Genomic DNA, 23,784 nt, shown 5'->3' with positions numbered 1-23,784 from the left:
ATTCATTTTGTAGTTATGAGAAAAAGAGAAGATTAAGCCAAGATGCTTTCAGTTAGTTATTCTAGATCTCTCCTAAAACTTCATTATGGCCAGCATACCTTAAGCAAGAATAGATGTCTGTGTACATCAATAAAGTTTATTCACCTTTTGCAGCTTTTCTATCATGTCTTCAATACTGATATCTGCTGATTGAGGGACTTTTTCTTCCATCTGCATCAGCCAAGTACACAATTCCTTATTTTTTTCATTGAATACAATCCAGGCATTGATTTGTTCCTCAATATCTTGCTTGTGCAGAGAAACCTATGGAGGAAGATATAGATGTAATTAATTCAATTTAATTGATCTTTATTAAATTTTGGGAGGAGCCAAAGTTTAATGATACAATCTATGAGCAGATAAAAAGAATATTTTTCCCCTAGGGATTTCACTGTAGAATACAATAACACTCTTAAACAATTCCTTCACTTATAAATAATATTTTCCTGTTTTTGGGTAATGATGGAAACATCTTTGATATAACAAAGAAGAAATGTAAAGCTTATTCAGAAACACCAGATAATCTCACTTGTCAATCCATTAAAGTGGCAAAACTGAACACTACGCCTATGCATGAGTTATTTGAATTAAATAGAAGGAATGACAGCATGTTGTCTTCATACATAATGTTATCCTGGATTTTAAAACATATTGGTATCTGAATAAGACATTGTAACGTGCCTCATGTAAGTTCATATCTTATATAAATTCATAGAGTCATGATGGTGCAGTAATTAGAAAACAATACTGCAGGCTAACTCACTGCTTACTCCAGGAGTTCGATTCTGAGATCCTTCTGAGATCAATAAGATGAGAACTCAGATTGTTGGGAGCAATATGATGACTCTGTAAAACCTCTACCACTTAGATGTAAAACATCATGAAGTGGTATATAAGTCTAAGTGCTATTGTTATATATCACAGTGAACCAAAAATATATGCCTTAATATTATGTCTGAGGAAGGCCATAAATACATGCAACCTGTAGCTTGTGCTTACTCTGGTTTAAATTTCACATTGATAACAGACGAGCTGTATTACACGCATTGCTATATTTATTATGGTCACAGGTAAAAAACAAGCTATATTAAAAGAGCTTCAGTCTGCTTTCACTTTGCATCTTCTCAACATTCAAGAATGTAAGGTCATTTCTACAATGCGATAGATTCTGCGGTAAAGTCCAACGAGGCCTATGTCAATTCGAATTACAGGTAGTCCTCAACTTACAACTACAATTCAGTCCTAAGTTTCTGTTGCTAAGTGAAACAGGTAAGTTAGTTTTGCCCCATTTTATGACTCTTCTTTACAAAATTGTTAAATAAATTACTGCAATTGTTAAGTTAGTAACTTGGTTGTTAAGTGAATTTGGCTTCCCCTTTGACTTTGCTTGTCAGAAGGGCGCAGAAGGCGATCACATGATCCCAGGACACTGTAACTATCATAAATATGAGTCAGTTGCCAAGTGTCTGTATTTCGATCACATGACCATGGGGATACTGAAACAGTCATAAGTATGAAAAATGGTCATGTGCTTTTTTCAGTGTCACTGTAACTCTGAACGGTCACTAAACAAACTGTCATGGACTGCCTGTATCTTTATACAGTGTTCCCTCGATTTTTGCAGGGGATGCGTTCCGAGACCGCCCGCGAAAGTCGAATTTCCGTGAAGTAGAGATGCGGAAGTAAATACACCATTTTTGGCTTTGGACAGTATCACAAGCCTTCCCTTAACACTTTAAACCCCTAAATTACCATTTTCCATTCCCTTAACAACCATTTACTCACCATTATTACTGGTACTTTCATTGAATAAGACACTTAGCGTTCCTGATATGTATAAACATAATTATTTATTAACAATAATTATTTTTTTTGTTATTTATTTGCAAAAATTAATAGTTTGGCGATGACGAATGACATCATCGAGTGGGAAAACCCATGGTATAGAAAAAAACCCCACAAAGTATTTTTTAATTAATATTTTTTGAAAAACCGTGGTATAGACTATTCGTGAAGTTTGAACACGCGAAAATCAAGGGAACACTGTATTTCTAAAGTGCCCAATACCTCAGCAATGTAAATCAATTCAAAATATTAGATACAAAATAAAATACAATTAATATTAATAATACTATATATATATATATATAAAATAATAATAATAATAATAATAATAATAATAATAATAATAATAATAATAATAATAGAAATAAGAATTATGATTGCCATGTGCAGATAAAGTTAACTTGTTTTAAGTTTTCTGGATAAATTGAAGGGCACTATATTTCTGGAGTTGCAGATTTGGTATTTGCATCTCTATAAGTTAACAAACATGAAAAAATTGCATCAATTTTAAACTGTCTTTTGTCTGGAGCAACTTATACACTCCTCTTTACTACTCCCTACTGTGTTGGCATGACAAAACCCTGCCCTTGATATTCCCCGCCTCCTTGCTCCAGACAGTCCATCTGCTGTTTGTTTTCCTCTTTCTTTCAGCAGAAGCATCTGGCTGGTTAATTCTGAGGGGCTCTTGGGCAGCTGTACTGCCTCACTTTTAAAATATAGGCGGGGTTGGGATTTTCCATTAATCGTTTTCAAACAATATGGTTTTGTTGGAGATTTCATTTTTCGGTTAAGGATCTCAGCAGGAAAGAAAATGGGGCATGCTAATTATCCAATTTTTTTTTTTGCACCAAAAACATGGTATGTCTAAAATTAATTTAAGATGAGAGATTGATGCAGAGTTTTTTTGTATTTAATCATGTCTTGGTTTTCAGAATAATAGACCCATCACGATATAAATTTGGGACTCAGACTTGGATTCTAACTTTTGCCATTAGTTTACTGAATATTCATGCAGCAGGCTATGCTATCATTAGTTTTAAGCAGGATAACCAAGCTACCCATATCCTACAGATGAGAGGGTTAACTACTGGCAGATGGCTTTATACAATGTGTAGAGACTAATGTCATGCTGGATTATGATTAAGATAAACTAAGTTGTAACATCCCATGGTTACTGATTATAAAGTCCTTCCTCCTTAACTATCATCAGGCCCATGATTTGAAAACAAAACTATGTGTCAGACAATATATGAACCCAAATCATGGCATTGTTTAATTTTTGGGCCAACAATAATTTCTCACTTCTGAGCGAATTTCCTGTATAGTGGGCAAAATATATTTAGCCTAGAATCTAAAACAAAAAATAGTAAAGCAGGAGAAATATCAAACAAATAAGATTAGATTCAAAATGGTTAAAAATTTAAACATATTAAAGTTAGTTAATTGTTCGTGTTAGGCTTGGACATGAGAAAGGACCGTCAAAAGAATTAACTGATCCTAGTTAGACATGTATTGTGATTGTAGCCATGCAGTTAAATCCAGCATACTTATTCAAAGTAAGACCTATTGAAATTTAAATACACCAGTTTGGTTCAAGATTTTAAAATGTTAAAAAGCAGTAAGACAACAAAATAGCAATATTAGCAGCAAGTAGACACTGCTGAGGAGAGAATTCCACCAATGGGTTCTCATTGCCTCAGATTAGAATTTGGGGATGATTTCTGAAAAATACTGTGTAGTATTGTATTCCTGACCTTCCAGAAATGTAATGCACAGTTGGAAGGTGCATAAGATTTAAGAATAATGAGTAATAGAAGAAAATGTGTGATGATTCCCAATGTTTGAAACCTCCATTTACAACATGTAGAATAAAACCAAGTTTCAGGAATTTCAAAGAGAGGCACCTTTAAAAAAAATGTAGAGAACTATGCAGTGAAAAATATAAGGAATAACCCTCTACTTTGCTCTTCTCTTATGCATCATTTCATCACTTTGAAAGAAAGTCAGGGTTGTTGATCGACTTCTAGATCATCATATCTTCCAGTCAGAATTTTCTCTAAAGTGCTCTGTTGCTGAAAACTTTCAGAACTTGGGGAAACACTGTGGCCACAAATGGAGAAAGTAGGTTTTCTTGTTCACAGCCACAAAAAAGCTACATTTGCTTACGGTATTGTTTAGAAAACCACAGGACTTTAAATCCTTCAAGCTTATCCTGTGCTCCTTTACACAAAACTGAAGAGTCATACTCACGTTGCCTTGCAATGCCCAGTCTCAAATCATCAGCATGCCCAATTAGACTACTTACTCTGAGGCAGATTTCTTCCCACTGGCTGTGCAAACGTTCAATTTGTTCTCTCAGCAGCATCACATCTTCTGGGAGGATAAATTGAGCCAGTTTCACCTTTTGTGCATCAAGTTCTTTTGCATTTTGGCTCCAGTTGGTGAGTGAGTTCTCCAGCACCTACATAGAAACAACAAGCCTTTCAGAGTCAGTTCCTGGGGGTGGGGTATCGTGGGGGCATGTGTGCATACATGCCTTTCCCTGCATTCTCTTTTGTGCAAAACTTTTGGTTAATCCTGTGGTTGGTCTGTAAAGAGGGAAGGAAAAGGAGGACAGTAATTTTCACACACACACACACTCACACACACAGACACTCACTCACTCACACACACACACACACACACACACAGACACACAAAGAGAGAGGGTCCTTTTGTGTTGGGATTTTGCTGTCCCCCCATTGTTTGCCTGGTTGGTTGTTGCTTAAAATTAAGTCAATTGGAGAGAAGAGGAAATGGACCATTTTCAAACATTAAGCACACAAAGAGTTTCTCTGAGTTCCTCAATCTCTTTAAAATGTATAGTGTTATAAATAATTACTTAAAATTCAGCATGACATTCTTGAGACTATTTTTTTTTGTTTTAGAAGAAATTTAACAAAGTTACTATTCTATCATTTAAAAATTGAGAGAGTTTGTTTGTTTACTTGGAATAACACCCATTGGGATGAATAGTGCTTATTCCCAACTAAAAGTGAGTAAATCAAAGGAAGCCAGGGTAAAATAATTTGGAATACAGTCAGTTGAATTCATGTGGATTAATTCCCAAACAAATATAGCTAGTCAGTAAATCTAGTTAATTGCACAATTACTTTGTTTGCCTCCAGAAGTCGTGAATGCTCCAACACTGGAAGTTTTTAAGAATATGTTGAATAACCATCTGTCTGAAGTAGTGTAGGCTTTCCTGCCTAAGCAGGGGATTGGACTAGAAGACCTCCAAGGTCCCTTCCAACTCTATTGTTATTATTATTTTGCACTGCTGCTGACGAGTTTCATTTCACATAATTAGAAACATAGAAACTGACGGCAGAAAAAGACCTCATGGTCCATCTAGTCTGCCCTTATACTATTTCCTGTATTTTATCTTACAATGGATATATGTTTATCCCAAGCATGTTTAAATTCAGTTACTGTGGATTTACCAACCACGTCTGCTGGAAGTTTGTTCCAAGGATCTACTACTCTTTCAGTAAAATAATACTTTCTCACGTTGCTTTTGATCTTTCCCCCAACTAACCTCAGATTGTGTCCCCTTGTTCTTGTGTTCACTTTCCTATTAAAAACACTTCCTTCCTAAACCTTATTTAACCCTTTAACATATTTAAATGTTTCGATCATGTCCCCCCTTTTCCTTCTGTCCTTCAGACTATACAGATTGAGTTCATTAAGTCTTTCCTGATACGTTTTATGCTTCAGACCTTCCACCATTCTTGTAGCCCGTCTTTGGACCCGTTCAATTTTGTCAATATCTTTTTGAAGGTGAGGTCTCCAGAACTGAACACAGTATTCCAAATGTGGTCTCACCAGCGCTCTATATAAGGGGATCACAATCTCCCTCTTCCTGCTTGTTATACCTCTAGCTATGCAGCCAAGCATCCTACTTGCTTTTTGTACCGCCCAACCACACTGCTCACCCATTTTGAGACTGTCAGAAATCACTACCCCTAAATCCTTCTCTTCTGAAGTTTTTGCTAACACAGAACTGCCAATGCAATACTCAGATTGAGGATTCCTTTTCCCCAAATGCATTATTTTACATTTGGAAACATTAAACTGCAGTTTCCATTGCTTTGACCATTTATCTAGTAAAGCTAAATCATTTACCATATTACAGACCCCTCCAGGAATATCAACCCTATTGCACACTTTAGAGTCATCGGCAAATAGGCAAACCTTCCCTACCAAACCTTCCCCTATGTCACTAACAAACATTAAAAAGAATAGGACCCAGAACAGACCCTTGTGGCACACCGCTTGTAACCTGTCTCTGCTCAGAATACTCGCTAATATTCACTAACACTACAATGAACAATATGCCCTGTTTGACTGAATAGCAATTTTGAAGGTTTCTTGTCAATTTTTTTAAAAAGTGCTATGTCACATTCATTATTTTTCAATTAATAATAGTGATTGCAGGTAAGCAGGGTCCAGAAATCTTAGTGGATTAAGACAACCTCATCTTCTTTTTTCAATACATTAGCTTGTTTCTGAGCTGAAGAAACTGAATTTTCTCTTCAGTTTGCAGAGAAGGTCCCTGTTACTCCACCATTAATTTCAGAACTGTTCAATTTGCACTAATCCAACATTCTAATCCAATTTAGAACTTGTTTTAGAACATCAAGAATTGTTGTGTTTCTTGAATTAGTCAGTGAAAAATATTAAAACTGATGTTCTTTCAACAGTTCCAGATCTTGGCTTTCATAAACCTACCTTTATTTGTTCCAAGGTTTCTGGCAATGCATCATGTTCTGTAGGAAGAGGTTTGTTTATGCTACCTTTGAGCTCTAGTAAAACATGGCCCAGATCTTTCACTTGCTTCTCACAGTTCTCCCAGGTCTGTAATTTCAAAGAAGAAAAATAAGTTCATGATGAGCAATAAATATTGTTTAATAGGCAGAAGCTTTGCTGCTGTCAGATAACCTCTAATTGAATTCTCCTCATAATACAGAAGATGGAAAAATAGTATTCACAAAGAATATTTGCCTCTTATTATCTGCCTATAGCTAATACTGTATATTATTATTAGATTTGTATGTATATGCATTCTGACCTTCTCATAATTTTTGCATTGATTTACAAGCATGCTAGTCTTTGAGGTTTCTGTTAGAAAAACCTTCATAATGAAAGAAAATATCACTGTAGAACTAATTATTGAGAGAGGTATGCTGGTGCCTTTCATTGGAAGTGTGGAAGTAAGGTAGATGCTAGGTATCCAAATGCTTTTATTTGGATATCTCTGCACAGCAGGTGGCCAACTCATGGGGTTCAATGGTTCCTTCCAATTCTATGATTTCAAGAATGAGCAAAACAAGACCAAAACTAAGAGCTGGGGTGGCACAGCAGGTAGAGTGCTGTACTGCAGGCCACTGAAGCTGACTGTAGATCTGACGGTCAGCGGTTCAAATCTCATCACCGGCTCAAGGTTGACTCAGACTTCCATCCTTCCAAGGTGGGTAAAATGAGGACCCGACTGGGGGGGGGGGGGGCTCTGTTAAAAAATGCTATTGCTAACACGTTGTAAGCCGCCCTGAGTCTAAGGAGAAGGGTGGCATAAAAACCGAATAGATAGATAGATAGATAGATAGATAGATAGATAGATAGATAGATAGATAGATAAATAAATAAATAAAATAAATAAAATAAATAAAATAAATAAAATAAATAAAATAAATAAAATAAAATAAAATAAAATAAAAAAATAAATAAATAAAATTTGCAAAAGCAAACTATATTTAAACAACCAGATTAGCATTAGCTAAACATAATAGTAATGCTCTGGGATACTAATCTAGAATCATTGAGTCTGTCATCTGCACCTCTATAACTGTCTGGTTTGGTGCTGCAACCCAACAGGACCGACACAGACTTCAGAGGATAATTAGAATTGCAGAAAAAACAATTGCTGCCAATCTGCCTTCCATTGAGGACCTGTATACTGCACGAGTCAAAAAGAGGGCGGGTAAAATATTTACTGACCCCTCACATCCTGGACACAAATTGTTTCAACTCCTACCCTCAAAACGTCGCTACAGAGCACTGCACACCAAGACAACTAGACACAAGAACAGTTTTTTCCCGAACGCCATTACTCTACTAAACAAATAATTCCCTCAACACTGTCAGACTTTCTACTAAATCTGCACTTCTATTCTACTAGTTTTTCTCATCATTCCTATCACCCATTTCCTCCCATGTTGACTGTATGACTATAACTTGTTGCGTATATCCTAAGATTTTTATTAATATTGCTTCTTCATTGCTTATTTGACTCCTATGACAATCATTAAGTGTTGTACCACATGATTCTTGACAAATGTATATTTTATTTTATGTACGTTGAGAGCATATGCACCAAGACAAATTCCTTGTGTGTCCAATCACACTTGGCCAATAAAATTCTATTCTATTCTATTCTAGTAGTATTTTTCTACAATCATAGATGATCTTTGAAAGAATCACTAATTAAGCGTTTACTGTTCTACAATTTTAAAACATGACAGCAACATCGTAGACAAAAATTATACAGAATAAAATTCACATTTAAATAAAAATAATTACACTCCCAACAAATCTATCACCTTACTTCTCTGTCCTATAGAAAAATACTCCCCAAATAATAACTGTAACAGAAAAAGGGGAAAAAGCTACAGAATACAATTCAATATTAAAGCTTTTCTATATATCCAAAAGAGTCTGAGTTCAGTCTTTAGCAGGAGTAAATCAAAGAATTAGGTAGCAAGAGATAAAAACAAGCCAGTGATTTTCTGGATTGGATTGGTATATTAAGCTGCAGTAAGTAAATAAGCAAAACAACCTTCCACAAATGGCAAATTCACACAAAAAGATGAATTCTAGACCCAATTGATTTATTATAGAATAAAGGTAACTGATTTATGGAAGATACCTGTATGGTCCCCTGAAATTGCCTGGTATTCTTTTCCAGCTGAAGTTGTGTGTTGTCCCAATTCACTCGCAACTTGTTCATCTCCAGCTGCATGGCAGCCTTTGCTTCAGGGGCTACTGTGTCAAGTAACTTTTCCCCAGTATCCAAGATTAAAGAATATCTGGTTTGCCACCTCTTCTGAAGTATTTCCTTATTCTACCAAGAAAGCAAATAAAACCCAAATTGTTATCATTACATCAAATACAAATCATTGTTACGGTTAAAAGATCAGCAGGTAGGGCATTGAAAGGGCACATACCGAGATGCCAAAAAATATCTAAGGGGCGTGCATAAGAGCACCACTGTGCCTACCATCCCTGTCCTATTGTCTTCTTCTGTTATTTGTTATCATTACTTATCTAATGTTTTATTTGTACAAATTATCACCATATAATTGTTTGACAAAATAAAATAAATAAATAAATAGATAGATAGATAGATAGATAGATAGATAGATAGATAGATAGATAGATAGATAGATAGATAGATAGATAGATAAATAAATAAATCTACACAACTATTTGAAAACAAAATTTTCTTAAGAACCACTTGAATAATTTTAGTAGAAATCAGCCTTTCCATATTACTACAGATTTTACAGCACTACATACATTTCTGTTGTGATCTTGGGAAGCGAAAGTAATTAAAAATATTTTTAAAATGTAGTCCTGAGCCAAAACAAAAAGTTTAGCTACCTCTGGTTAGCATTATGCCTGAATGAAAGACATACTGATACTCCCAGAAATCTATTATTATCACAATTCCACAGGAGGCAGAAAGAAGCTGAGATGACAGCTGCTAATATAAGTCTCTTACACTGGTATAGCCAAGTCTTTAAACCCATGCCTAAAGATGTATTACCCCCAAAACGTATAATCCTGGGGACAAGAGATTCAATCTATGTAATGAGTCGCATGCTTTGGGAAAGTGCCAATTTCATTTTAAAAGAAAAATAGGTTTTTTTACTAGTATACCACTTTAAGAGATAAAATTGTGCTGAAGCTGCTTTAAAATAAAAAAGAAAATAATCAGTATATTTTAAAAACTGTATCTATACACACACCCATTCTATAGTCAACAATGTTAAAATAATTTTTTTTAGGATCAGTTCAGTAAAAAAAAATATCCAACATTTGGAATTATAAATAATTATAATAATTCAACATTAAATTGAACTACAGTGGTCCCTTGACGTTCATGGGTTTGACTTTTGTGGAAAGGCTATACCATGGATTTTCAAAATCTGTGGTATAACCCACTTCCGCCCCAGCCTCCAGATCCCTCCCCTTTAATTCCTGGAGCATTGGTATACTCCACTTGAAGCCGAGCCTTGCGGGCAGACAAGATCACCCTAACTTGCCTGAGGAGGGAGGAGCTGAGGGCATTGTTGGGTCAGGGGACCACGTGTTAATCATGGGGATGGCTTGCGGTGGGCCCATCACAACCCTCCAGTAGCCTCCGCCCGCAGCTCAGTGTCACCTCAAGCACCAAAGGGCATGGCTGCCTCTGTTCCCGCCGCCATCGCTTACTGCCGCCCGCCGTCTCCCTTAGTGGTAGCGTCTGACCTCCCAGTTAACCGGCCTGGAATCTCAGCTTCAAGTCCTGGCCTGGATCCCTTTTGCCTTGAGCTTCCCCTGCCTTGACCCTGAACACCAGTGCTGCTGCTGCCACTGCCATGGGAGACGCCAGCAGCGAGCGCAGCAAAGCCCCCAGCTTGCCGCCCTGTTTCCCCTGCGGATTCTGGGTGTAAGTAAAACCAGTAATGGAGGAGGGAGGGAGGGAGGGGGAGGAAGGAAGGAAGGAAGGAAGGAAGGAAGGAAGGAAGGAAGGAAGGAAGGAAGGAAGGGAGTTTCTCAATTTCATGGAAATTTGACTTTTGCGGGCAGTCTTGGAACGTATCCCCCGCGAAAGTCAAGGGACCACTGTATCAATATAATTTATACAAGAACGAAATATAAGTGAGGTACATGAGTATGAAATGCAGTTTCTGGATCAGATCAAGAGGCTTTGTACATAGTCAGTCAAGCTCTGGTCATGTATTGTTTGGAATATTACATTGTCCTCTACATGGAGCTATCCTTAAAGAGTACTCAGAAGCTATAGTTGGTCCAGAATGCAGCAGCATAGACAATTCTGGAGGCCTCTAGGGTAGTACATGTAACCCTATTGTTGCTGGAGCTGCACAGGCTACCAGTTTGTTCCAGGTTGAATTCAAGATGTTGGTCATCACCTTTATGGCCTGAGCCTTGATTACATGAAGAAGCATCTCACCCATGAGGGAATTGGCCCATTCTGGCAGAAGGGAACTACTGTGGACCCCATCACCTAAGAAATTTCAGCTGGTGAGGTCCAAGGGAGGAGCCTTTTTTGCCACGGCCTCTACTCTTTGGAATATCTTTCTGCTGGAGGTGAGATCTACCCCCACTCTGCTGGCCTTCAGGAATGGCCTTAAAACCTGGTTCTGTCAGTTGGCATGTGGTCCTGTTGGAGAAACTGTAGGCTGGAGGTGGTGCAGTGACAGAGAAGGTACTACCCCTGCCTGCTTTGCTCCAAATCTGTAGTCTTTTAGTCTGTATCTTTTATAATTTTAATCTGCATTTACATTTTTATACCTGGTTTATTACATTATAAGTCACCCAGAGTTGCCTCGAATTGTGAGATGGGGAGCATATTCATTTAATTAATAAATAAATCTAAACACATCTACTACCCGATTTTCATTTTCCAGAAATATGCTAATGTGGTCTATTGTTGATTTCTCTGGATTATAGCGAGTGAGAGGCCTAACCTTGAACTTGTGACTGAGGTTCCTAATTTGATCCAAGCGATACTTCTGCTGGCTCTTCACGGCAACTATGAAGCTGTTTGTGTCCATGAGGAATTTTGTGAGATCTTGCAGTAAGGTTGTGAATTTTTGCCACTGCTTTACAAGGCTGTCAATGTCACTCTTCTTCCGATGAGCCATTCGCACTACATTTTGCCACTGCTCCTTCAGCAGAGTGAGCCTGGAGATAAACTCAGTTCTGAAATAACCAGAGTGATATGTTAATATAGTATCATATGCCACCATCACACTGTAGACATATAGACTGTAGACCCTGGGGGGGAATTATTGACCCCCTCAGAGACGGTACACAACTTGGGCGTCCTCCTCGATCCACAGCTCACATTAGAAAACCATCTTTCAGCTGTGGCGAGGGGGACGTTTGCCCAGTTCGCCTGGTGCACCAGTTGCGGCCCTATTTGGATCGGGACTCATTGCTCACAGTCACTCATGCCCTCATCACCTCAAGATTCGACTACTGAAATGCTCTTTACATGGGGCTACCTTTGAAAAGTGTTCGGAAACTTCAGATCGTGCAGAATGCAGCTACGCGAGCAATCATGGGCTTCCCAAGGTATGCCCATGTTACACCAACACTCCGCAGTCTGCATTGGTTGCCAATCAATTTCCGGTCACAATTCAAAGTGTTGGTTATGATCTATAAAGCCCTTCATGGCATCGGACCAGAATATCTCCGGGACCGCCTTCTGCCGCACGAATCCCAGCGACCGATTAGATCCCACAGAGTTGGCCTTCTCTGGGTCCCGTCAACTAAACAATGTCATTTGGCGGGTCCCAGGGGAAGAGCCTTCTCTGTGGCAGCCCCAACCCTCGGGAACCAGCTCCCCCCTGAGATTAGAACTGCCCCCACCCTCCTGGCCTTTCGTAAACTCCTTAAAACCCACCTCTGCCGTCAGGCATGGGGGAACTGAGATAACTTCCCCAGGCCTATATTGTTTATGTATGGTATGTTGCATGCATGTTTTTTAAATTATGGGTTTTTAGTTTTAATTATTAGATTTGTATTGTACATTGTTCTTGTTTTTTTTCTATTACTGTTGTGAGCCGCCCCGAGTCTACAGAGAGGGGTGGCATACAAATTTAATAAATAAATTAAATAAATAAATAAATATGGCTTTGGATCAGGGTACTATTTATCAGGTACTGTATGTCACTTTAAAATACGGCCACCTAAGAATGCCAAATCCGCTCCAGGTTGTTGAACACTGCACTTCTGTAGGCACAAATATGGAGGTTGAAACTGTAAAAGTGTGTTACTAAAATGCCCCCCTTACACACAATAGCAAATAAAACTTATACTACTCATTCTTAGAAAGCCTGATTCTTTTATGCCCACGAGGTAACCATACTCCTTCTTTACAACTACTTTTCAGAAGAAGGTTGCAAACTTTTTATGAATAGCTCTGCTTTATAGAAGATGTCTTATGCTCTTATCATGAGCAGTTTCAGGCTTGTGTTTCTACACACATATGCACGCACACACAGAAAATAATGTATTTTTAGTTATTTGTCTTGGACTGTAAATAAACTGAACTGACTTCATGATTTGTCAGCAGGAATGGAGACTGTGTTATTTTAAAAATAACACAGCCAGGTTTCCATTAGATGTTTTGGATTTCAGCTCCCATATGTACACTGGAGCTTACGAAATTTGTGACCCATAGAAAAGCTGACTTTTCTACCTCATTATGATGAGGAAGAGATACTGAAAGCTAAGTAACAATTATATTGATTTATAGAATTATCAGAAAGAATCTGTCAGCTATTTTGAAATTCTAGGCATTGTATATCTTACAATCTGAACTGAATTGTTTTGGAAAAAAACTGATTACGTATATGCAAATATACTTAATATATTATTAAGGATATTTGTTATTAAGGATATTAAGTATATATGAATACAGCGTATATAGTACATGCAGAAGTGAAGACACTCATCCTAAAAGTTTAAATTCAGTGGGTCTGGCATCCAGGTAAGCAAGTGTAGGAAAGGGGTGGCATACAAATCTAATAAATGAATGAATGAATGAATGAATGAATGAATGAATAAATAAATAAATAAATTACAGACTTGAAACAATAGGAATTGTTATATAGAACAGTGCAGAACAACACGGATGAATAGAAGATGCTGGGTGGGATCTGCAGTCCCCTATTCCACCATGGATGTGTTAGCTGCACTGGATATTATTTAAGTCTAAAATCAGATCTGAGTTTCTGTCTTGGCTTTGCCAATAAGTCATGTCACTCATTAGGTAGGTCACCATATGACTATGCCCAATTTATGTGTCAAGCCGGCGCAGAAGTTGGGGGGGAAATTAATGGCTTGCCACACTATCAGTAGAAGGCCTGATTTGGGAAGGGTTATTTTCATAAGGGAGAAGATACAGCCACAAAGTATTCTTTTGAAAGGTTCAAGATCATCCTTTGTCCACCACCTGGGCGGAAACAGAAGGAGGAGTTGCCACACTGGCACAACCTGAGAAGTTTGCGCCAAATGCAATCATGTGACTATGGGTGGGTGGGCATTGGAACTTCAAATCTGGATTCTAAATAGCCCCTGGAAAGTCCATGAGAAACATTTGAGTGACTGCTGAACAACTAGTCATAAATTGAGAACTATCTGCAATCCCAGCTTTAACTTTTTGAAAAATGATTGATTGACCGAAAGCCATAAAAACCAAGGTGTACACCATCAACTCATGTATTTTACCTGTTTTCTGCTTCTCCTGGTTTCAACATATTCAGAGCTTTTGACACAAGACAACTGAAAATTTGCTGATTAATAGAAATCTCTGTTTGTAGTATCTGTAAGTAATGAATAACATTTAATCGTTATTATAGTTCAATGAACTGAAAGACTATCAGCTGTGGAAAGAATATGACTTTAAAGCTGATACTGAAAATACCAAACTCCCGATTCTTTGGATCAAGGCCAAACATCTGGAAACATCACCTCATATTCTTTCTGCTGCTCTTGTAGCTTCTCAAGTGTACTAGGCATGTTCTCTTTCAGTCTCTCTTTCGTTTTCTCTAGAAACCGTACCCAATTCTGACATTGCTGAAGAAATTTCTTGTCATCTGATTGATGCTTCTGCAGTTCGCTGCAATTAAAAAAAAAAATTAACTGAAATAACTTCAGCACAGACTTTGTTGGGGGTTAAATTATGTATGAATAACTTAAATCTTATAGGTGTCAGCTGTTCTGGTTTCTGGTAGAAGTTTAGTTATATGCCCATGTCACACCAACACTCCGCAGTCTGCATTGGTTGCTGATCAGTTTCCGGTCACAATTCAAAGTGTTGGTTATGACCTATAAAGCCCTTCATGGCACCGGACCAGATTACCTCAGGGACCGCCTTCTGCCGCACGAATCCCAGCGGCCAGTTAGGTCCCACAGAGTGGGTCTTCTCCGGGTCCCGTCAACTAAACAATGCTGCTTGGCGGGACCCAGGAGAAGAGCCTTCTCTGTGGCGGCCCCGGCCCTCTGGAACCAACTCCCCCCAAAGATTAAAATTGCCCCCACCCTCCTTGCCTTTCATAAGCTACTTAAAACCCACCTCTGCCGCCAGGCATGGGGGAATTAAGACTTTTTTCTCCCCCTAGGCCATTACAACTGTATACATGGTATGTTTGTATGTATGTTTGGTTTTTATATATTAAGGGGTTTTAATTTGCTTTTAGTATTGGATTTTATTGTATATTTTCATGATTGTTGTTAGCCGCCCCGAGTTTTCGGAGAGGGGCGGCATATAAATCCAATAAAACTTGAAACTTGAAACTTAGTAATTACAAATAACACTCATTAAATGCATCATTTCATGAATAAAGCAACTCCATTTATTTCTCTGCTCTCCTGTACTTCAACACATTCCAGACATCACTCGGTCCATTATCTCTCTCTTTGCCGCATTTCTCACATTCCTTTTCCTGCTTCACTTAGACAAGATTTATTTCCTAACTACATAGCTTTTAAAAAGACAGCAGCACTGACTAAATACAATACAAAATACCTTGGCATACTTTAGCGTGGCGAAAACACATCCATATTTCTTTTCAGCAACGTTGAAACTCCACCCTTCTTCTCCACTAGCCCCCTGACGTGACAATTACCTCACTACAATATTTAACCCATTCCTTTCCTTAATATCTTCTTCCAGACCTTTGCTCTCTACGTTTCTGAATTCTTCTGAATTTAGGATTAACCCAGCGAGCATCTGATTCTCCCTCACTAGATCCTGAACTCATAGCCCCATCCTGTGGCTTGCCTCCCACCTGTTCTACTACCTGTAACCCCGGGCCCCCCACTAACTTCATAAACACTATCTGAATCCGAGTCCTCAATATCTTCATCATCCTCCAACTGATCAGGAGTATGTACAACATCAGCGTTCCAAATAGCATTCGAGAATTAAATCAGAATCTGAAGCGTGGCCTTTCTCAAAGTTCCAATTTAACAGACCATGTTAGCACAACTGGAGAAACCCAAATCTGAAGTCCCATGGGTTTCTCCACCCAATTTAAAGTTCATCCCCTATTCCCACACCCACAAGTTCATCACACGGTCCATTCTGATTCTGTTAATGTGTCCAATCCACCCATGAACTTCTGGGCAGGTGCTGAAGAAAGGATAACCTTGAGTACCTAGAAGGAATTATTATGGTTAGTACTCTTCCCCCTCATGCAACCGCCCCTTTTAAATTCCCACAGTACTAATACATTTTACACCCTATTATGTGGCAGGCCAAAGTCTCCAACTCGAGGGATGGGTTAGGCCTCACAATAGGCTTCAAGAAGTGTACCTGTTATAGTTCACATATATTATCCATGATCTTGTAGACAAATCTCTACTACAGCCTTCCTTTACTTGGTACTTTCCCAATGACACAGATTCTAATTCTCCTCACTTCCAGCCACCAGTTGTAGCCCGCCATATTTATAGGGTATATAAAGTAGTGAAAGGTTGCCTGAGAATTAAGACTGTAAATCTAATCTGAAACGTAAAGCAACCACTGAGGAAGAATAACTTGGAGGCTGCTGGAAGTCAGGCAATGGTACTAGCAAACAGGTCAAATCAGAGATCTCTCATATTTGAGGGTTAAAACATTGATAGTATATAACAGTCACTTCAAGGAAATAACTACTATGAAGAGGAAAGCTGTCTATAACCAAAATGACAACTATAAAGGATATGACCAGTCAAAAAATAGTTTACTAAAAGGCAAATTAGTGAACTGCTTTTCTCTGCTACACTCGGCAGTCCCAAAGATTATCAAATTCCACCTTAATTTTGTTTTGGGATGTACATAAGGATACATTCAGGGGTGGGTTCTGGATCCTTTTGTTTGCTCAGGGTCACACCATACATGCATGTACACAGCAATTAAAATATAGCTTTTACACATGCACATCAAAATCCAAGATGGTGCCACCCACAAAATCCAAGATAATGATGATGATGATTATTATTATTATTATTATTAATTTATTAGGCTTGTATGCCACCCTTCTTGGAGGACTCGGGGCGGCTCACAAAATACAATACAATAACAATATGTGTACAAATCTAATAGTTAAAAACTCTCAGCTAAAATCCCATTACATCAAAAAGCAGTCAATTAACTAAATCACATCCACACATAACATTTAATGGTCAAAAAGAGGGGGGGCATGATCTTACTGCCCCATGCCTGGCAACATAGATGGGTCTTAAGGCTCTTGCGAAAGGTGGCACCACCCACGGAGACATCGACAGAACTGGCTCTGTGATATCAATGCCGAGTTATGAAACTGGTAGAAACCCATCTCTGGATACATTCATAAACAAAGACTGAGAGTTAAGAACTTTATTTGCTTGACTTCGAGATACTGTACAGAATTTTCTGCATGCAGCATGCCAGTTTCCCATTAATTTTGTTTTAAAATTAAATAAAATCTGTAAAAAGTTCAAAAGTAGAAGATAGAAGGGTTTTTCAAGTATCCATGGTAACTATCTGAAAACATCTGACTTAGGTGAGTTTAAAGAAATTTAGTTAATATCATGGACAAGGAGGTTTATCAATGGTTGTTAATCATGGCATCTTGGTGTAACTTTCACTAGCACTTGTATATTATTACATTTTTCTTTCAACTCACTGGGCTGCAGTTCATATATTCAAAAACAGATTCCCAAAATCCTGTTTCATGGATCTGTTTCATGAGTGTTGCATGTAAAGATTACTAGACTGCAACCAGGGGTGGATTGCTTCGACTGCCACTATCGGTGCGCTGCACATGCAGTTTCAGTTGTGTTGCGTGAGCGCGCACATTTCTGCGCATGCGTAGGAGGCAAAATGCACTGAAATCTCATGTGCGCTTGCGTCTCCTCACAAGATTTTGCTTCTGCGCATGTGCACGAAGCAAAAAATACCAAAAAAATATAATGGCGCCCATAGGACTTCCAACAGAGGGGTTGCGTGAAAATTGCACAATCTCGTGGCCACTACCAGTACGCAGTCCACAACCGAACCATGTCACTCATTAGGCAACTTACCACTGACTGCAAGCAAAACAAAAAGATGAATAAGGCTGCTTATAGAAAATAGCTGTGAAAGAAAACATCACATATACAGTATACGATAGTTTAGTCACAGAGCTTTCAAGACTTTAAATACTTTGGGTATACAGTGGTACCTCGAGATACGAGTTTAATTCGTTCCGGACCTGGGCTCTTAAGTCGAGCAGCTCTTATCTCGAACGACTTTTCCCCATAGGAATTAATGTAAATAATTTTAATTGGTTCCAGCCCTCAAAAAACTCACAAAGTTAGTCTAAATTATGCAGAAAGACATGTTTTTAATGAAGAAATGTACATGTACATATAAATGAATAATGAAGTTTCTTTCACTTAACTTGTAAACTTTCTTAAACTTTTAAATTTACATATGTTCAACTTCTCTGCCACCCAATCCTGTAGGACAGAGGTCCCCAACCCTTTTTGCACCAGGGACCGGCTTTAAGCGATCAAGAGAGGAATGGGTGAATGAATGGACGGAGGGTGGGAAGGAAGGAAGGAAAGAGGGAAGGGACAGGAACAGAGGAAGGAAGCAAGGAAACTTATGAAAGGGGAGAGTAAGAGAGGAGTGAGTGAAGGGAGGGAGGGAAGAAGGTGGGAAGGAGAAAGAAAAGAAGAAATAGAGGAAGGGAAGGTAAAAGAGAGAAAGAAAAAGAGCAAGAAAGAAAGCAAGAAAGAAAGAAAGAAAGAAAGGGGGAAGGGACAGGAACAGAGGAAGGAAGCAAGGAAACTTATGAAAGGGGAGAGTAAGAGGAATGAGTGAAGGGAGGGAGGGAGGGAAGAAGGTGGGAAGGAGAAAGAAAAGAAGAAATAGAGGAAGGGAAGGTAAAAGAGAGAAAGAAAAAGAGCAAGAAAGAAAGCTGCAAGCACCCCCCCGAGCCCCCCAGGCCGGCTGCAACCTTTTAAAACACGTGCGCCGCTTCGCAGCTGTCTCCTGAAGCCGAACGCGGAAGTTAGCGTTTGGCTTCAGGAGACAGCTCCTTGGCGCTTGTATCTCGAATTTGGGCTTGTAAGTAGAACAAAAATATCTCTCCCCTCCCAGCTCTTATCTCGAGTTGCTCTTAAGTAGAGCAGCTCTTATGTCGGGGTTCCACTGTATATAAAGTGATATAGAAACATAGAAGACTGAAGGCAGAAAAAGACCTCATGATCCATCCAGTCTGCCCTTATACTATTTTCTGTATTTTATCTTAGGATGGATATACAGTAGTTCCTCGCTATACCGCGCTTCACCTACTGTGGCTTCACTTCATTGCGGGTTTCTGAGGAAGTCGATAGGCAGATTTAAACAGCCCGCCAAACTCGATCGGCAGGTTTTTCAAAAATATATATATATATATCTAAAATTGTAAATACTGTATTTAAATACTGTATCTAAAATAAATACTGTGTGGGAAGGGTTTATAAACACTTAAAACAATGAAAACTTACCAAACAATTACAATATAAATACTTAAATAAGTACTATCAGTCGATAAATTCCCCATCGCGGATTTCACCTATCGCGGCCAGGTCTGGAACGTAACACCAGCGATAGGTGAGGGACTACTGTATGTTTATCCCAGGCATGTTTAAATTCAGTTACTGTGGATTTATCTACCATGTCTGCTGGAAGTTTGTTCCAAGGATCTACTACTCTTTCAGTAAAATAATATTTTCTCATGTTGCTTTTGATCTTTCCCCCAATTAACTTCAGATTGTGTCCCATTGTTCTTGTGTTCACTTTCCTATTAAAAACACTTCTCTTCTAGACCTTATTTAACCCTTTAACATATTTAAATGTTTCGATCATGTCCCCCCTTTTCCTTCTGTCCTCCAGACTATAGAGATTGAGTTCATTAAATCTTTCCTGATATGTTTTATGCTTAAGACCTTCCACCATTCTTGTAGCCCGTCTTTGGACCCGTTCAAAATATAAACTATAAACTATTATGATAGAATTAATATTATAATATGAAAAAATAGTCCTCTTTACCTGCATTGCTCCAGAACTAGAGCAGTTTTCTGAGTCCACTGCCGCTTAAGATTTTGTAATCTCTTTACAGTGAAGTCACAGAGTGGCAGTCTAAAGCTGACTTCATTCAACCTCTCCATTTCAGGAGACAAAGATGTGAGACTCAATAACTGGCTCTGAAAAGAACAAATGAATTAAGTACTAGAAAATCATGTTTCTTTGATTTCTTGCAAATGTTACCCAAAAGAGCAAATCACTTCTTTTGATGTACTGCACGAAGAGAAACAAAAACCTCCAGATCTCTCTAAACAACATTGCATACCATAGAAATTAACACAATAACTGTCTATTAAAGTAGTTTTCAGACTACTTTGCAATATCAGGGAAGGGTAAATATCATTTTGAAACCAGGAATTTATTTATTTATTGTTAGAGTTGAAAGGGACCATACAGGTCATCAAGTTCAACCCCCTGCCTGAGCAGGAATCCTAAAGCACCCTGGCCAAGTGGCAGTCCAATCTCCTCTTGAAAGTGTCCAGAGTTGGGGAGTTCACAACCTCCTCAGGCAGGTTGTTCCAATGGTTGATCGCTCTGACCATCAGGAAGTTCTTCCTTACTTCTAGGTTGAATCTCTCCTTGGTCAGCTTCCAGCCATTGTTCCTCGTTCGGCCCTCTGGTGCTCTGGAGAATAGAGTGACCCCCCTCCTCTCTGTGGCAACCCCTCATATACCTGTATACATCTATCATGTCCCCTCTGGCCCTCCTTTTCTCTAGGCTATCCATGCCCAGTTCCCGCAATCTCTCTTCGTAAGTCTTGGTTTCAAGTCCCCTAATCATTTTGGTTTAAACATTTTGGTTTAAACATTTCAACAGAACATGAACTACTTTCACACAAAATAAAAACATCCAAAACTTATTTTCAGGTCAAAAGTCAGAAATCCTTAACACCAATACCAAAATCTACTATCTGGCCATTGCTACACAAAGTAGAGCTTATATTATTATTATATCATTACAACGAATAGACTTATTTATATCTTGCTTTCCTTCAGAATAGTTCAGAATAGTAGTCACAGGTTGTCCTATTTTATGCTAATTTGGTTAATGAAGTTATTACAACTGGCCACAATTGAGCTTTGTACATCAGGACTGTTGAATTACATGTCCCAAGCAGGATCTCTTCTTTGTAAATTCCCTTTCAGAATTACAGAGCATGTAAAAACATGCCTCACAAGGAACTATAGATGTATTCTGTTCTCTGTCAGGTAACAATTATGCCTGTGACACCTAGTTTGGCATGTTCCATGTGTAAATAAAGAATGAAATATGCACAATCCAATCTAGGCATGGAAACAAATGCACATTTGGGTACAAATGATATGGTTGCAATTGGGAGTGGGGAGGAAATGGGGAAAAGCTAAGGAAACTGAATGCTGTGTACTAAGGAAAGGAAGGCATTTTGCTTGAGTATTGGTGCCTTTCAAAAGTTTCATCTTCAAAAAAAGGGGGGGGGAACAGTTCCAGAAAACTACAGACCAATCAGCCTAACATCAATACCCAGGAACATATTGGAAAAGATAATTTAAAAAAAGATCTCCTAACATTTAGAAACAAGTAAAGTAATAACAAGCAGTCAGCACGGGTTTGTTAAAAACAGATCATGCCAAACCAATTTTATTCCATTCTTCAACATATAGTGACTAAATTAGTAGACCATCAAAATATAGTGGACATAATATACTTAGATTTCAGCAAGGCATTTGACAAAGTAGACCACAACCTACTTTTTAGTAAGCTAGAAAAAAGTAGGATAGATAGCATCACCCCCAGATGGATTCGCAGCTGGCTGACAAACTGTTCTCAATGAGTAGTCCTTAATGGGTCTAAGTCTACACGAAGGGAAGTAAGCACTAAGGTAGCACAAGGTTCCATCTTAAGCCTAGTACTATTCAATAGCTTTGTAAACAGATGAGAGAATAGAAGGAGAACATACCAAATTTGCAGATGATACTAAGGTGACACACTAGAACAGTGATGGCAAAACTTTTTTCCTCAGGTGCCTAAAGTGTGCACAGGTGTGCTATTGCACACACACCAGTGCCCACACCTGCGATTCAATGTTTGGATAGGGCAAAAATGGCTCCCCCCAGTTTCTCTGGAGTCCGGAAATGGTCCATTTTCTGACTTCCAGTGGGCCCAGTAGGCCTGTTTTTCTCCCCTAGAGCCTGGGGAGAGTAAAATACCCCTTCCCACCCCACCAAGGCCATCCATAAGCCGAAAACTCCCTCCCAGAGCCTCCAGATGAGCCAAAAATCAGCTGGCTGGCACTCACATGCATACTGGAGCTAAGCTAGAGCAATGGCTGGCAGATATGGCTCTGTGTGCCACTTGTGGCATGTGTGCCATAGATTCACCATCAGTGCCCTAGAAGATAGCTTCAAGATCCAGATGAATCTTGACAGACTTGTACATTGGGCCCTATCTAACAAAATGAAATTCAATGTAGAGAAAAGTAAAAAGCAAAAAGCAAACCCCCCAAAAATATAGATAGATTGAGTGAAACCAGGCTTAATACCAGTAACTATGAGAGGGATCTTGGAGACTTAGTGGACAACCAGCTAACTGTGCAGCAGCAGCCAAAAAATCCAATGCAATCCTAAATTGCATTAACAGAGAGATATAATCAAGATCAAGTGAGGTACTAACACCACTTTATAAAGTCTTAGTAAGACCACACCTATAGTATTGCATCCAGTTTTGGTCATTACATGATAAAAAGTATGTTGAAACTCTGGAAAAAGTGCAGAGAAGAGCGACCAGGATAATTAGGGGACTGGAGACTAAAACATATGAAGAACAGTTACAGGAATTGGCATAGCTGGTATAATGAAGAGAAGACCAGGACAGACATGAGAGCAATGTTCCAATATTTGAGGGGCTGCCAGAGAGAGGAAGGGGTTATGTTATTTTCCAAAGCACCTGAAGGACAGACAAGGAATAATATTTATTTATTTATTTTATTTATTTATTTATTTTGTATGCTGCCCCTCTCCGTAGACTCGGGGCGGAAACTGAATAAGGAAAGATTCAACCTGGAAATAAGAAGAAATTTTCTGACAGTGAGATAATCCCCACTCGGTTAAAGACCTAGGTATACTAATAACAAAAGATTTAAATGCCAAAGCCCACTGCAACAATATAGCCAAGAAGGCTTCAAGAGTTGTAAACCTAATCCTACGAAGCTTCTGCTCTGGCAATCTCACACTACTTACCAGAGCTTACAAAACTTTTGCCAGACCCATCCTCGAATACAGTTCATCTGTTTGGAACCCATATCGCATCTCAGACATTAACACCCTTGAAAATGTCCAAAGATACTTCACCAGAAGAGCCCTTCACTCCTCCACTCGAAATAGAATACCCTATGAGACTAGACTTTCAATCCTGGGCCTAGAAAGTTTAGAACTAAGACCCCTTAAGATCTAAGTATTGCCTACAAGATCATATGCTACAACATCCTGCCTGTCAGCGACTACTTCAGCTTC

At 38.7% G+C, this 23,784-nt stretch overlaps 1 protein-coding gene across 4 annotated transcripts in view; it reads right to left on the bottom strand.

The window, feature by feature from the left end:
* SYNE2 (spectrin repeat containing nuclear envelope protein 2) overlaps positions 1–23,784 on the bottom strand; it is a 319,436-nt gene that overhangs the window by 45,651 nt on the left and 250,001 nt on the right. For all 4 annotated transcript variants that reach the window (XM_070750996.1, XM_070751014.1, XM_070751005.1 and 1 more), the window contains 8 exons: positions 20,261–20,415; positions 14,689–14,836; positions 14,446–14,540; positions 11,676–11,910; positions 8,849–9,043; positions 6,655–6,780; positions 4,190–4,345; positions 145–303 (listed from right to left, as the gene is read on the bottom strand). In XM_070750996.1, the coding sequence (XP_070607097.1) occupies positions 145–303; positions 4,190–4,345; positions 6,655–6,780; positions 8,849–9,043; positions 11,676–11,910; positions 14,446–14,540; positions 14,689–14,836; positions 20,261–20,415 (1,269 nt within the window). The remainder of the gene's footprint in view (positions 1–144; positions 304–4,189; positions 4,346–6,654; positions 6,781–8,848; positions 9,044–11,675; positions 11,911–14,445; positions 14,541–14,688; positions 14,837–20,260; positions 20,416–23,784) is intronic.

Source organism: Erythrolamprus reginae, chromosome 1 (genome assembly GCF_031021105.1).
Source record: "Erythrolamprus reginae isolate rEryReg1 chromosome 1, rEryReg1.hap1, whole genome shotgun sequence".
Lineage (NCBI taxonomy): Eukaryota > Metazoa > Chordata > Lepidosauria > Squamata > Dipsadidae > Erythrolamprus > Erythrolamprus reginae.
Note: the sequence above shows the minus strand (reverse complement) of the source record. Positions and strands in the feature narration are given on the sequence as shown.